General features: G+C 43.2%; 1 protein-coding gene across 1 annotated transcript in view; it reads right to left on the bottom strand.

Moving 5' to 3' along the window:
- Positions 1-14,290, bottom strand: part of FAM81B (family with sequence similarity 81 member B) — a 75,874-nt gene that overhangs the window by 15,785 nt on the left and 45,799 nt on the right. The window contains exons 3-4 of the mRNA XM_084833784.1: positions 10,240-10,498; positions 4,704-4,822 (exon numbers count right to left, since the gene is read on the bottom strand). Of these exons, the coding sequence (XP_084689910.1) occupies positions 4,704-4,822; positions 10,240-10,498 (378 nt within the window). The remainder of the gene's footprint in view (positions 1-4,703; positions 4,823-10,239; positions 10,499-14,290) is intronic.

Here is a 14,290-nt window from a genome sequence, read left to right as displayed (position 1 = left end):
GAAAAAAGAAGAGAGTGCCTTCTGTGAGGACATGCACTTAGTTACCGAGACCAAGAACGTTAGATGAATTTGCACATATAGTGAAGTCAATACAAATCTAGCACTGTTTTCTTTTTTGGAAGTAATCAAAGCTCTTTTAAGAATAGAAGAGATCACTGCCTTGTTGTGGCGAAGGGGCTTGCGTAACTCAGTGAAGCCATAAGCTATGCCGTGCAGGGCCACCCAAGACGGACAGGTCATGGCAGAGAGTTCTGACAAAATGTGGTCCACTGGAGAAGGAAATGGCAACCCATTCCAGGATTCTTGCCAAGAAAACCCCATGGAACGTATCACAAGGCTAAAAGATATGACACCGGAAGATGAGCCCCTCAGGTCGGAAGGTGTCCAATATGCTACTGGGGAAGAGCAGAGGGTATTTCCAAGTAGCGCCAGAAAGAGTGAAGCGGCTGGGCCAAAGCCGAAAGGACACTCAGCTGTGGATGTGTCTGGTGGTGAAAAGAAAATCCGATGCTGTAAAGAACAATATTGTTTAGGAACCTGGAATGTCAGATCAATGAATCAAGGTAAGCTGGAGGTGGTCAAACATGAGATGGCAAGACTGAACATCGACATCTTGGGAATCAGCGAACTAAAATGGACAGGCATGGGCGAATTTAACTCAGGTGACCATCATATCAACTATTGTGGGCAAGAATCCCTTAGAAGAAATGGAGTAGCACTCATAGTCAACAAAAGGGTGGGAAAAGCAGTACTGGGGTACAATCTTAAAAATGATAGAATGTTCTCAGTACGAATCCAAGGCAAACCATTCAACATCACAGTAATTCAAGTCTATGCCCCAACCACTGAGGCCGAAGAAGCTGAGGTTGATCGGTTCTATGAAGACCTACAACACCTTCTAGAACTAACACCAAAAAAAGATGTCCTCTTCATCATAGGGGATTGGAATGCTAAAGTAGGAAGTCAAGAAATCACCGGGATAACAGGCAGGCATGGCCTTGGTGTACAAAATGAAGCAGGACAAAAGCTAATAGAGTTTTGCCAAGAGAACATGCTGATCATAGCAAACACTCTTTTCCAACAGCACAAGAGGCGACTCTACACATGGACGTCACCAGATGGTCAATATCGAAATCAGATTGATTATGTCCTTTGCAGCCAAAGATGGAGAAGCTCCATACAGTCAGTAAAAACAAGACCTGGAGCTGACTGTGGCTCAGATCATGAGCTGCTTCTTGCAAAATTTCGGCTTAAATTGAAGAACATCGGGAAAACCACTAAACCATTCAGGTATGACCTAAATCATATCCCTGATGAATATACAGTGGAGGTGAGGAATAGATTTCAGGGATTAGACCTGATAGACAGAGTGCCTGAGGAACTATGGACGGAGGTCCGTAACATTGTTCAGGAGGCAGCAACGAAATCCGTCCCAAAGAAAAAGAAATGCAAGAAAGCCAAGTGGCTGTCTGATGAGGCTTTACAAGTAGCTCACGAAAGAAGGGAAGCGAAAAGCAAGGGAGAAAGGGGAAGATATACCCAACTGAATGCAGAGTTCCAGAGAATAGCAAGGAGAGACAAGAAGGCCTTCTTAAATGAACAATGCAAAGAAATCGAGGAAAACAACAGAATGGGAAAGACTAGAGATCTCTTCAAGAAAATTGGAGATCTCAAGGGAACGTTTTGTGCAAAGACGGGCATGATAAAGGACAAAGAAGGCAGGGACCTAACAGAAGCAGATGAGATTAAGAAGAGGTGGCAAGAATACACAGAAGAACTATACAGGAAAGATCTGAATGTCCCTGATAGCCATGATAGTACGGTCACTGAACTTGAGCCGGACATCCTAGAGAGTGAAGGCAAGTGGGCGTTAGGAAGCATTAGTAACAACAAAGCTAGCGGAGATGACAGTATTCCAGCTGAGCTATTTAAAATCCTAAAAGATGATGCTGTTAAAGTGCTGCATTCAATATGCCAACAAATCTGGAACACTCAACAGTGGCCACAAGACTGGAAAAGGTCAGTTTACATTCCAATTCCAAAGAAGGGCAACGCCAAAGAGTGTTCAAACTACTGCACAATTGCGCTCATTTCACATGCCAGCAAGGTGATGCTCAAAATACTACAAGCTAGGCTTCAGCAGTATGCGAACCGAGAACTACCGGAAGTACAAGCTGGGTTTCGAAGAGGCAGAGGAACTAGAGATCAAATCGCCAACATTCGCTGCATCATGGAGAAAGCAAGAGAATTCCAGAAAAACGTCTATTTCTGCTTCATTGACTACGCTAAAGCCTTTGATTGTGTGGATCACAACAAACTGTGGCAAATTCTTAAAGTGATGGGAGTACCAGACCACCTTACCTGTCTCCTGAGAAACCTGTACGAGGGTCAAGAAGCAACAGTAGGAACCAGACATGGAACAACCGAGTGGTTCAAAATTGGGAAAGGAGTACGACAAGGCTGCATATTGTCACCCTGCTTATTTAACTTATATGCAGAGTACATCATGAGAAATGCCGGGTTGGATGAATCAGAGGTCAGAATTAAGATTGCCGGGAGAATTATCAACAACCTCCGATATGCAGACGATACCACCCTAATGGCAGAAAGCGAAGAGGATCTAAACAGCCTCTTGTTGAGGGTGAAAGAGGAGAGTGCAAAAGCTGGTTTGAAAGTCAACCTTAAAAAAACTAAGATCATGGCATCTGGCCCTATCACTTCCTGGCATATAGAAGGGGAAGAAATGGAAGCAGTGACAGATTTTACTTTCTTGGGCTCCAAGATCACCGCAGACGGTGACTGTAGCCATGAAATTAAAAGACGCTTGCTCCTTGGGAGGAAAGCTATGGCAAACCTAGACAGCATAGTAAGAAGCAGAGACATCACCTTGCCGACAAAGGTCCGTCTAATCAAAGCTATGGTTTTCCCAGTAGTAATGTATGGCTGTGAGAGCTGGACTATAAGGAAGGCTGAGCGCCGAAGAATTGATGCTTTCGAACTGTGGTGCTGGAGAAGACTCTTACGAGTCCCCTGGACTGCAAGGAGGTCAAATCAGTCCATCCTAAAGGAAATCAACCCTGAGTGCTCATTGGAAGGACAGATACTGAAGCTGAAGCTCCAATATTTTGGCCACCTAATGCGAAGAGAAAACTCCCTGGAAAAGACCCTGATGCTGGGAAAGACTGAAGGCAAAAGGAGAAGGGGACGGCAGAGGATGAGATGGCTAGATAGCATCACGGATGCAATGAATATGAACTTGAGCATGCTCTGGGAGAGAGCGCAGGACAGGAGGGCCTGGCGTGCTATGGTCCATGGGGTCACGAAGAGTCGGACACGACTGAACAACAACAACAACAAACCTGCAATGCAGACCCTGGAAAGCCCTACAATAAAAAGCCTGGAAAACCCTCCCTCATGTAATTCGAGAGGCAGAAAACGTGACCTCTTTCAAACGCCTCCTGAAAACACACTTGTTCAGCCAGGCTTTCCTTGGGCTGTAAGTAAATTATTTATGCTGCTCCATTTTACTGCTCTGTGATTTTTTACTGCTGTTAGAAGTGTTTTTAATGGTGTATTTTAATGTTGTGTTTTTAATATTGTATTTTTCATATTGTGAACTGCTGAGAGATTTTATTACATTCAGTATTATATAACTGCCACAAATAAATTAATAATAAAAAATAAACAGCATCATCTCAAAATCCTGGCCGTTGTTGCCTTTCAAATGTCTGGTCTGCAGGAATGTGTGAAGTGTCTCTGGAAAAGGCAGGCGCGAGGTGCCTCTTCACCTTAACTGCTTTCACAGTGAGGATGGGAAGCCCACATTCTTTCCCAGCACCTGTACATCAGGCAAGTATGAGATCAAGGACCTGACATAACTGTATATTACTATACTTGAAGGTTCAGACTTTTTTTAAAAGGTCTAGCTGAAGACCCCTATAAATATCCCACATGGCTAGGAGAATGTTTAAAAGGCAGCAGAGTGAACTTTGAAAACTCCAGAAATCTGGTTTTATCTTTGCTCCAAATTGCAGCCGCTTCTCTGCATGGGAAATAAAATGGGCTCTTTTAAAAGAGGTGAACAGCAGAGCTGGTAAGAAAAAGAAGCCTTCTGTGAAATTAATATTCAGTTTCTATACACTTGACATGGACAGGGTAGAAATGACTGCTCAAGCTATATAGACACTGTATGAAAAAGATTCACTGCTGTGGATTGGCAGTGAGAGCTAAGGAACAAAAGACAGCCTGTTTGGATGTCATGACAAATCATGGTTTATTACAGGAATGAGCCTGTGCAAGGCTCGGGCTCATACACTCCCCCTCTGGTCTCCTCCTCATGTGTAGCCATTAGGAGGAGTTTGAAAGCTTTTGCTTCTTATTTAGATTAACGGCACTAGTCCAAACTTACGTAGTCCAAACCTGACAAACTGTGGTAGGTCTTAACTATGGTAAGTTATGAAGCTGGCTTGTTTTTTAAAACACATGGTTAATATTAGCCATAGTTTAGGGTTCAGATGTAACACTAAGCTGCAGTTAATCAAAAACAGAAGCAAAAGTTTCTGATCTCCTTGAAGGTGGAGAAAGGAGCATGTGAGTCTGGGGCTCACACAGGCTCATTCTTGTCAAGATAAACAGTGGCTTATCATGATGTCTGAATGTAACCGTTGTCAAGATATTCCACTAATATTGTATGCTGAACTTACCTAGCCACTCTCCCACGTAGATCCCCAACTCCCTGTAGATGTTTATGGTCCAGACTCTGCATAGCAAAATTTGTTCCTGATGTCACATCATCTCTTGTTTTTATTTGCCTCTCCAACACCTACAATTTTATATGGATTGTAAAAGGCTGTGCTTGTATGTGCTCAGTTTACTATTTTATAAAATAAGGCAAAACAGCTAGTATTACATAAAATGGGGCACCTCAGTTTTAAACCTGAAAAGCTACTGCTCTACCACCAATCTGTTCAGCAAGACTAAATGGCATTAACAGGGAACGGTTCAGAATTGACTCCTAGTCTGAAACTGAGGAATAAATAGACTATTGCTCTGACTTGCTTAGTGTGTGTAAATGTGCTTCTGTAATTCCCTTACCTTAAAAAGGGAGCAGTAGTCTTCTCAGATTAGGTGGTGGCACCTTTGGAACTTGCCTGTCCTGACACTGTCAAAGCTTTCAATGGCTATGTTTGCATATATACGTTTTGCCCATGTTGTCACAGTCAGAACAGTATCTCTGAGAGTGTATGGAAAGTGGGGAAGGTTCCTAAGGCCTAATCACCTGATTATTTATTTTCTGGCAAATAGGCCTTCAGACCAACAGGCAGATGAATTGAACCTGATCTAGCAGTATAAGATAAAACGATGAATAAAAGGGTGGAGTAGGTAGAACTGTGGAAATGGGGATTTTGCTGTGGTTCAAAGGAGAAGAAGGGAGGTTCTGGATGACCTGGAAGCAGAAAGGCTAAATCCTGGAGCAAAATTCCTTGAAACCATTTTACTTTCCCTCATCTGATAGCAAGGCACAAGGTATAGACATAACAGGAAACCTAGTTTCCTGACTCCTGCTATATGAATGAGTCATGGTGAGCCCTCCACTCACATGCTCGTCCCTCTCTTCTTCTGCAACCATGAGGTAGGCATCAGAAGCATCAGCTTCTGCTTTTAAACAAAGCCCAGTGATGTCCAGACTCAAGGAGCTGTGGTTTGTTGAACTTCCAGCTAGGGAACAAGCCAGGATCTGAAACCACAATTTGATCTTGGCTTGTTCAAACAAACCACAGTCCCCCAAGTTCAAACTTCACAGTGAACTGTGATTTGTCTAAAAGCAAATGTTTCTGATCTCCTCCTTGTGGCTGGAAAAGAAGTGGAGAAAGTAGGGAGAGCACATGAGCCCAAAGCCTGCCATGCCTCATTCACATAGCTGCGAAATCATGATTCCCAATATGCTTGAACTGGGCAACAGTTTATGCATCCTGCTATTGTGAAGAACGTAGGGAAAACCACTAAACCATTCAGGTATGACCTAAATCATATCCCTGATGAATATACAGTGGAGGTGAGGAATAGATTTCAGGGATTAGACCTGATAGACAGAGTGCCTGAGGAACTATGGACAGAGGTCCGTAACATTGTTCAGGAGGCAGCAACTCAGTCCATCCCAAAGAAAAAGAAATGCAAGAAAGCCAAGTGGCTGTCTGATGAGGCTTTACAAGTAGCTCACGAAAGAAGGGAAGCGAAAAGCAAGGGAGAAAGGGGAAGATATATCCAACTGAATGCAGAGTTCCAGAGAATAGCAAGGAGAGACAAGAAGGCCTTCTTAAATGAACAATGCAAAGAAATCAAGGAAAACAATAGAATGGGAAAGACTAGAGATCTCTTCAAGAAAATCAGAGCTATCAAGGGAACGTTTTGTGCAAAGACGGGCATGATAAAGGACAAAGAAGGCAGGGACCTAACAGAAGCAGATGAGATTAAGAAGAGGTGGAAAGAATACACAGAAGAACTATACAGGAAAGATCTTAATGTCCCTGATAGCCATGATAGTGCAGTCACTGAACTTGAGCCGGACATCCTAGAGAGTGAAGGCAAGTGGGCCTTAGGAAGCATTAGTAACAACAAAGCTAGCGGAGATGACAGTATTCCAGCTGAGCTATTTAAAATCCTAAAAGATGATGCTGTGAAAGTGCTGCACTCAATATGCCAACAAATCTGGAACACTCAACAGTGGCCACAAGACTGGAAAAGGTCAGTTTACATTCCAATTCCAAAGAAGGGCAATGCCAAAGAGTGTTCAAACTACCATACAATTGCGCTCATTTCACATGCCAGCAAGGTGATGCTCAAAATCCTACAAGCTAGGCTTCAGCAGTATGCGAACCGAGAACTACTGGAAGTACAAGCTGGGTTTCGAAGAGGCAGAGGAACTAGAGATCAAATCGCCAACATTCGCTGCATCATGGAGAAAGCAAGAGAATTCCAGAAAAACGTCTATTTCTGCTTCATTGACTACGCTAAAGCCTTTGATTGTGTGGATCACAACAAACTGTGGCAAATTCTTAAAGTGATGGGAGTACCAGACCACCTTACCTGTCTCCTGAGAAACCTGTACGAAGGTCAAGAAGCAACAGTAAGAACCAAACATGGAACAAGCGATTGGTTCAAAATTGGGAAAGGAGTACGACAAGGCTGCATATTGTCACCCTGCTTATTTAACTTATATGCAGAGTACATCATGAGAAACGCCGGGTTGGACGAATCACAGGTCGGAATTAAGATTGCTGGGAGAATTATCAACAACCTCCGATATGCAGACGATACCACCCTAATGGCAGAAAGCGAAGAGGATCTAAAGAGCCTCTTGTTGAGGGTGAAAGAGGAGAGTGCAAAAGCTGGTTTGAAACTCAACATTAAAAAAACTAAGTTCATGGCATCTGGCCCCATCACTTCCTGGCATATAGAAGGGGAAGAAATGGAAGCTGTGACAGATTTTATTTTCTTGGGCTCCAAGATCACCGCAGACGGTGACTGTAGCCATGAAATTAAAAGACGCTTGCTCCTTGGGAGGAAAGCTATGGAAAATCTAGACAGCATAGTAAGAAGCAGAGACATCACCTTGCCGACAAAGGTCCGTCTAATCAAAGCTATGGTTTTCCCAGTAGTAATGTATGGCTGTGAGAGCTGGACTATAAGAAAGGCTGAGCGCCAAAGAATTGATGGTTTCGAACTGTGGTGCTGGAGAAGACTCTTGCGAGTCCCCTGGACTGCAAGGAGGTCAAATCAGTCCATCCTAAAGGAAATCAACCCTGAGTGCTCATTGGAAGGACAGATACTGAAGCTGAAGCTCCAATATTTTGGCCACCTAATGCGACGAGAAAACTCTCTGGAAAAGACCCTGATGCAGGGAAAGACTGAAGGCAAAAGGAGAAGGGGACAGCAGAGGATGAGATGGCTAGATAACATCACCGATGCAATGAATATGAACTTGAGCACGCTCCGGGAGAGAGCGCAGGATAGGAAGGCCTGGCGTGCTATGGTCCATGGGGTCACGAAGAGTCGGACACGACTGAACGACTGAACAACAACAAATTGTCCAGAGACTACTTTAAAAAATATTACTGAAAAGATCAACAGTGCATGCAGGGGAAGCATTTGAATCCAGGCCTGATTCAAAGCTATAGCCAGGTACCACAACATTCTGCTGCTGCTGCCACTTATGACACTTGTGCCACAAATTGGCCACCTAAGGACTAAATTCTAACATTGCTGTTAATTCTCAGAATCCATTAGAGTGCGGAAACAGATAAAACATTATCTCCTTGTCTGTCTCCAAGTTTTTCTAAGTGATTATTATTTCATGAATATAATTGAAATAACAATGTTAAGTATTCTTTTAAAACATTTTTAATTATGATTCTTCCCATAGTTTGAAATCCGCTATTAGAATGTGTCAGTCGTACTAATAGTTTTGTTATTTCCATATGCCAAGTGTTGATTGGTTTGTCCTGCTGTTTCCTAAGCAGAGGGATCCATAATGACTTTATGACTTGCCTCCATTTACCACTTCATGCTGAATATCACTGATGTTTCTATCAGTGCAGTTACGATGACTCTGAAAATAGGGCTGTTAACTTTACTCTCCCTGGTGATTTCCTCTGCCAAGACCCACATTATTCAGGGTTATTATGTCCATCTAATATTCCTATGCAAGAGAGGCTAATTAAAAACCACATTTGTGCCAGGAAGTATTTCATTATTATGTGTGTGAGTGTGTGTGTGTGTGTGTGTGTGTGTGTGTGAGAGAGAGAGAGAGAGAGAGAGAGAGAGAGAGAGAGAGAGATCTTGGCTAATGGACGCCTGCCTATACATTACATGGGCGGCGGCGGGGGGGGGGGGAACCTGCCACACCCCTTGCCATCCTGTTCCAAGAGAAGGTGAAACAAAGAGAATAAGTAGAAAAACATGAGGAGGATTCTGGCTATAGAATCCTAAGAATGAAGCATGATGGAGCATAACACTGAGGATGCTTCTGGATGAATGCCCTCCTATCACATTGTGCAGCTATTCCATTCCCCCCCCCCCCCCGGATTTTCTGTGGTAAGAAAGAAGATGGAAGAAGCTGTAGGGAAACACAAAATGGTAACAAATGGAAGGGGACATAATCTGGATCTGCCATAAAATTCCATGCATGAGGCTGGGCAATTAATTGCACCATAAAAAGACTTGTCTGGAAGCACCCCGAGAGCCAGTTTGCATATTGCACAGAATGAGGGTGGTAGAATTCTGGACCTTTCTAATTATTGGACTGCAGAGGGGTGTGTGTGTGTGTGTGTGTGTGTGTGTGAGAGAGAGATATTTTTGGATGCTCCTGCTCACAAATACCTCCCTGTGTATAGTAAACTGACATCAGGATGAACAGTTTAGTATATAAAGGGAGATTTTTATTTTATTTCTTTTACATTGGGGAGCATGAAGAAACATGCAACCAGAAATGGTAGAGTCCACATTTCTATCGCCTCATTCTGCAGACTGTGAAAACTTGTTCTGAGTTTTCAGAGTGTGTGGGGGCCGTCTGTTGCCATTGCTTAAGTGTTTCAGCTGTACTAGGATTCTTGTCATAGGGCAGAGACCCTGAGCTCCTCAACTATTGCAGGAAAGTTGAAGCGGAAGTGCTTTGGAGAAACATTACCTAGCAGTTGAAAGATGAGCACTGAAAGAGCTTCAGATTTGGGGCACTGTCTCTGTGTCCCAGGGAGACAAGTGGCAAAGAAAATAGTCCAGCTTAAATGTCTGGACAATCTGCTGAAAATGCCCTTGTGCTAAACTAGTGCATAGATGCTGAAGTCTGCATGTACCCTTTGTGAATGCATCGCTAAGTTCTGGCAAGTTCAGGGATGAGTTATGCAAAGAATAAGTTATTTTAACCCCAATCTCTGATTCCCCGTAATATAGGGCGGGGAGCAAACAGACTCACACCTGTGCCACACGTTAGAATTTGTCCTTCGAGGATTCCCTTGTTGTAAGGGTGAGACCTCTAGATAATTTGCATTCAGGACAGAAGGTCAATCCTGGCAGCTAGCTGACTAGACTTCCTGCCTCCTGGGGCGAATAAGGATATACATATTTTATAAGTAACTTAATATTAAGTAAACCCATCTAGAGCTGGGGAAAAAATACATTGCTAATGAATAAACGAGAGGTTTAACAAATTGCCAGTGACGCCAAACACGACTGCAGAGGTACCTCTATGTCGTGGCTCAGCTTTTTAACGATGCTTGTGATGGTCTGAATGTGGTTCTCCAGTAGCTGGCGCGCTGCTGCTTCCCCTTGCTGAAAGCCTTTATTTCCCTGAAGATAAGAAACAATGCCATCTTTGATCCGAAAGGCCTGATCCAGAAGAACAGCGGTGGTCCTTTCCTGGTTGGACATCCGGTCTTCAAGGGAATTAACTCTGCTTCCAGAAACGTTGGGAATTGCAGGCAAGAAAGACTGGCTCGGACTCCTATCCAAAAAGCAACAGCACGGGTTAAGAGGATATTGAGTTAAAGGTAAGCCATTTATTGTGCCCAAGTATGACAACAAGGTAAAATATAACAAAGGCAGAGTGTATTCAAGCTGTAATGTCTCCCCCTCTTCAGGTTGTATATTGCTATGTGTGATTATATTATATACAGCCTGGAGGACCATGTAATTTGCCCAAAGCAAAGAGACTTTGGATTAGCATTTTAAAAAACCAAACATTTTTGGCACCATATTCAGTGACAAACTGTGCAGTTGTTACCAACGGTAATAAGAATGTAGCTGCAGGAAGGGTGACGGTATTTTATGTGGCAGTGTAGTGTATAAAACCAGATATTTTGTGTGACATAATATAGCATTTTCTAAATTCAGAGAAGAATTAATTCCTGTGGGACCAGATAGCTTATCTAAGTTTAAATGATGCCTGGAAAAATGGGTCCCTAATTCCTTATTGGGGCTTTACTGCAATATAAATATGTACAATTCCTTCTATTCTAAGCCAAGAATATCTAAGCAGTTACTGGGCAAGTAGAAAGACATAAGGTCATATTGTTAAACATAGAACTCATAAAGCAGCCATGTTGGTAGACAGATTTGGAGCTGGGAGACCTGGGCTAAAATTTTCACCCATGAATTAGCTGGGGCATATTATCTCTGTTTCCATCCAGGTACATGGAATCCTTAAGATCCTACCTCACAAGGTTGCTGTAATGTTGAGCAAAATAAAGTTTGTGAAGTATATCTATATTATTAACAGCAACAAAGTAGGTTCTAGGATGAGTGCAGTAAACAAACTCAGGCCATCTTTCACTTGTTGTTGTTGTTGTTCAGTCGTTCAGTCGTGTCCGACTCTTCGTGACCCCATGGACCATAGCACGCCAGGCCTTCCTGTCCTGCACTCTCTTTAATCTTTCACTTAAACAGATATAACCTTCAGAAACTTCAGGGTAATCTCAAACATTACAAAATCCCCATACAGATGGCAGTTTTGTGTTGGAAATCATGTACAGCCTGCATGAAAATCATTGAATGATGAACCATAGAATCATAGAATGCTATGGTTGGAAGGGGCCTACAAGACCGTTGAGTCCAACCCCCTGCTCAATGCAGGAATCTAAGTCAAAGCATCCCTGACGGATGGCTGTCCAGCTTTATCTTGAATGCCTCCACTGTGGGAGAGCCCAATACCGCCCTAGGTAATTGGTTCCATGGTTGTATTGCTCTAACAGTCAGGAAGTTTCTCCTGATGTTCAGCCAGAATCTGGCTTCCTGTAACTTGAGCCCATGATTCCGTGTCCTGCACTCTGGGATGATCGAGAAGAGATCCTGGCCTTCTTCTCTGTGACAACCTTTCAAGTACTTGAACAGCGCTATCATATCTCCCCTCAGTCTCAAGGCTAAAGATGTCCAATTCTTTCAGTCTCTCCTCATAGGGCTTTGTTTCCAGTCCCCTGATCATCTTCACTGCCCTCCTCTGAACCCTCTCCAATTTGTCTGCATCCTTCTTAAAGTGTGGTGCCCAGAACTGGACACAGTACTCTAGATGAGGCCTAACCAGTGCTGAGTATAGGGGAACTAGTACTTCACGGGATTTGGAAGCTATACATGTATTAATGCAACCCAAAATAGCATTTGCTTTTTTTGCAGCCACATCACATTGTTGGCTCATATTCAGCTTGTGATCTACAACGGTGGTTGCACACATGGCTGCAAGAGCATTTTATGAAATAAATGTTTAAAGTTGGGAGCTGTCCCCAATAAAGGAAGAATTGGGCCTTTGTTTAGAAGTTAAAGCCTTCTAATAAATATCACAATGCTCTGTAATTATCCATGGAGACAGATAGATAGGTATGAGAGGATGATGAAGATAGATATGCATTCTATTAAATGGAAAAAAAGGAGTTCTAGTCTTACAGATTAATTCCTGTAAATTTTCTTATAAAAGCACACAGGTAGAAGCTATTTCATTCTAACCTGGCAATTTTGACCTGTTCTTTCGGTTTTCATGCTCAGATTCTATTAAGATTTATGGGGCAGGGGGAACCATTGCTATGCAAATATGTTTTCAGTTATCAACTCTATAATATATAATTCTGATCTCCATACTGAAGTTATTACAAACAGAACATGTCACCTACTTCTTACCTGCACTCATAGTTCCACTGAGGCTAGATAGAAAATTCTCAAATCTGAAGTTGTTGCACGTATCAAGGTTCTGTGCTTCAGTCAAAACCACTCAGGGTTTATTCTGCCAATCTAATCTAAGCAGCTATTCATAAGTGAGGCAGAATATCCATTCCTGAACTTTGGGCAGCTACATCAGCCAGAAATGCTAGGCCAGCCTTCCCCAACATCGTGTCCTGCAGATATTTAGGCCTACAACTGTCACTGTTCCGGACTATTGGCCATGCTGGCTGTGGTTGAGGGAGTTGTTGTCCAAGGCCCCATCTACATGGCACTGCTTTCACCCTTCACTCCATCGCAACTGTGCAGCATTGCAGCTTCGAATTTGCTTCTGCTGTGATACACACACGAATTACTGTGGGCTTCACCAACAGACTCCGCCATGCCCTTTTTTGCCATGATATTTTAACATGCAGCTGTGCAGGCCCATGAGTGTGGGGGGTGCGACACTTCAGTGGCTGTTTTGTATTTTAGTGGTTCTGTTGTGTCTGTCTGTCCCTCATTAGGTAAAATGGGGATGATCTGTGCTCCTTTGTTTCCATGCCAACTTTTTGGCAGTTCCCCAGCCTGAGTCTCTTGTGATGGTTCACACTCACCCAAGTGTGAGAGGTACATGTCTACCCATTGCTCCAAAACTTTGGCTGGAGCAAAGTTGGTCCTCTCCCATGACTGCCCCCCCTCCCCTGGCCCTTGGGCACTAAGTCCTAAAGCAACCATTGTGAATATACAAAGCAACAAAAATGTGTGAAAGTGTCATTAATAAATGAAAATGCCTCTCTGTGCCTCTGTAACTGCACAGGTGAGAAGGGACAGGGGGAGTAAAGGGGTGTCACAGAGTGACACAAGCACTAAACACACCTACAACACACCCACTGCAAAATGCGAAGTCAGTATAGGGAAGAGACAGACAGCTCGCAACCATGGGAAACCCGCAGCAAACCAAAAACATTGCAGCAAAACACCTCCTTGGAAATCTGCATTTGCCAGGAGAAAACTGCGGATGGCTGCAAAGTGGTGACTGTGTTGTATGTCTTGAAGGGCCTCGACTCACAGCTGCCCTGGAGTAAAAGGCCCATGTAGATGGAGCCCCAAACACCTGGAGGGCACTACACTGGGGAGGGCTGAGCTAGACTGTTGCTGTGACACCTGGTGCAGCCAGAGCCAGGAACTGGGAATGCTGAGAACCTGGACTTATACCAAAAACTTGGTGTGGTGCTAGATTTGTAAAATGCCATGGTGTCCCTCTTGTTGTGGCTGTTAAAAATGGCACTAGTTTGGATTGCCGTCTTGCTGGCTGGAAATGGAGAGTATTCACTCTCCTGTATTTGTCTCTAGCTCAGTATCAGTCTGAATAAATTATGCTAACTTTTTTATACGTACATATAGACAAGCAATGCTGGTGTTTTTGTGGGAGTGGTGCCAACCTTTGCACCAGTTCAAGATATAATATAGTCAGCTTTTCTCATGATAGTAATTCATAAGACAAGTAACTGTTTAAAATGAATGGTATGTCTATTTTAGAATTACCATTTTCTTCCAAAGTCAAAATGAGGACTAAATATAGTACAAGCCTTAATCTTAGCAGGCATGT

Source organism: Heloderma suspectum, chromosome 2, assembly GCF_057233095.1.
Source record: "Heloderma suspectum isolate Gila_16-S chromosome 2, 16-S_ref, whole genome shotgun sequence".
Lineage (NCBI taxonomy): Eukaryota > Metazoa > Chordata > Lepidosauria > Squamata > Helodermatidae > Heloderma > Heloderma suspectum.
The sequence above is the reverse complement of the archived record's forward strand: the minus strand, read 5'-3'. Positions and strand labels throughout refer to the sequence as shown.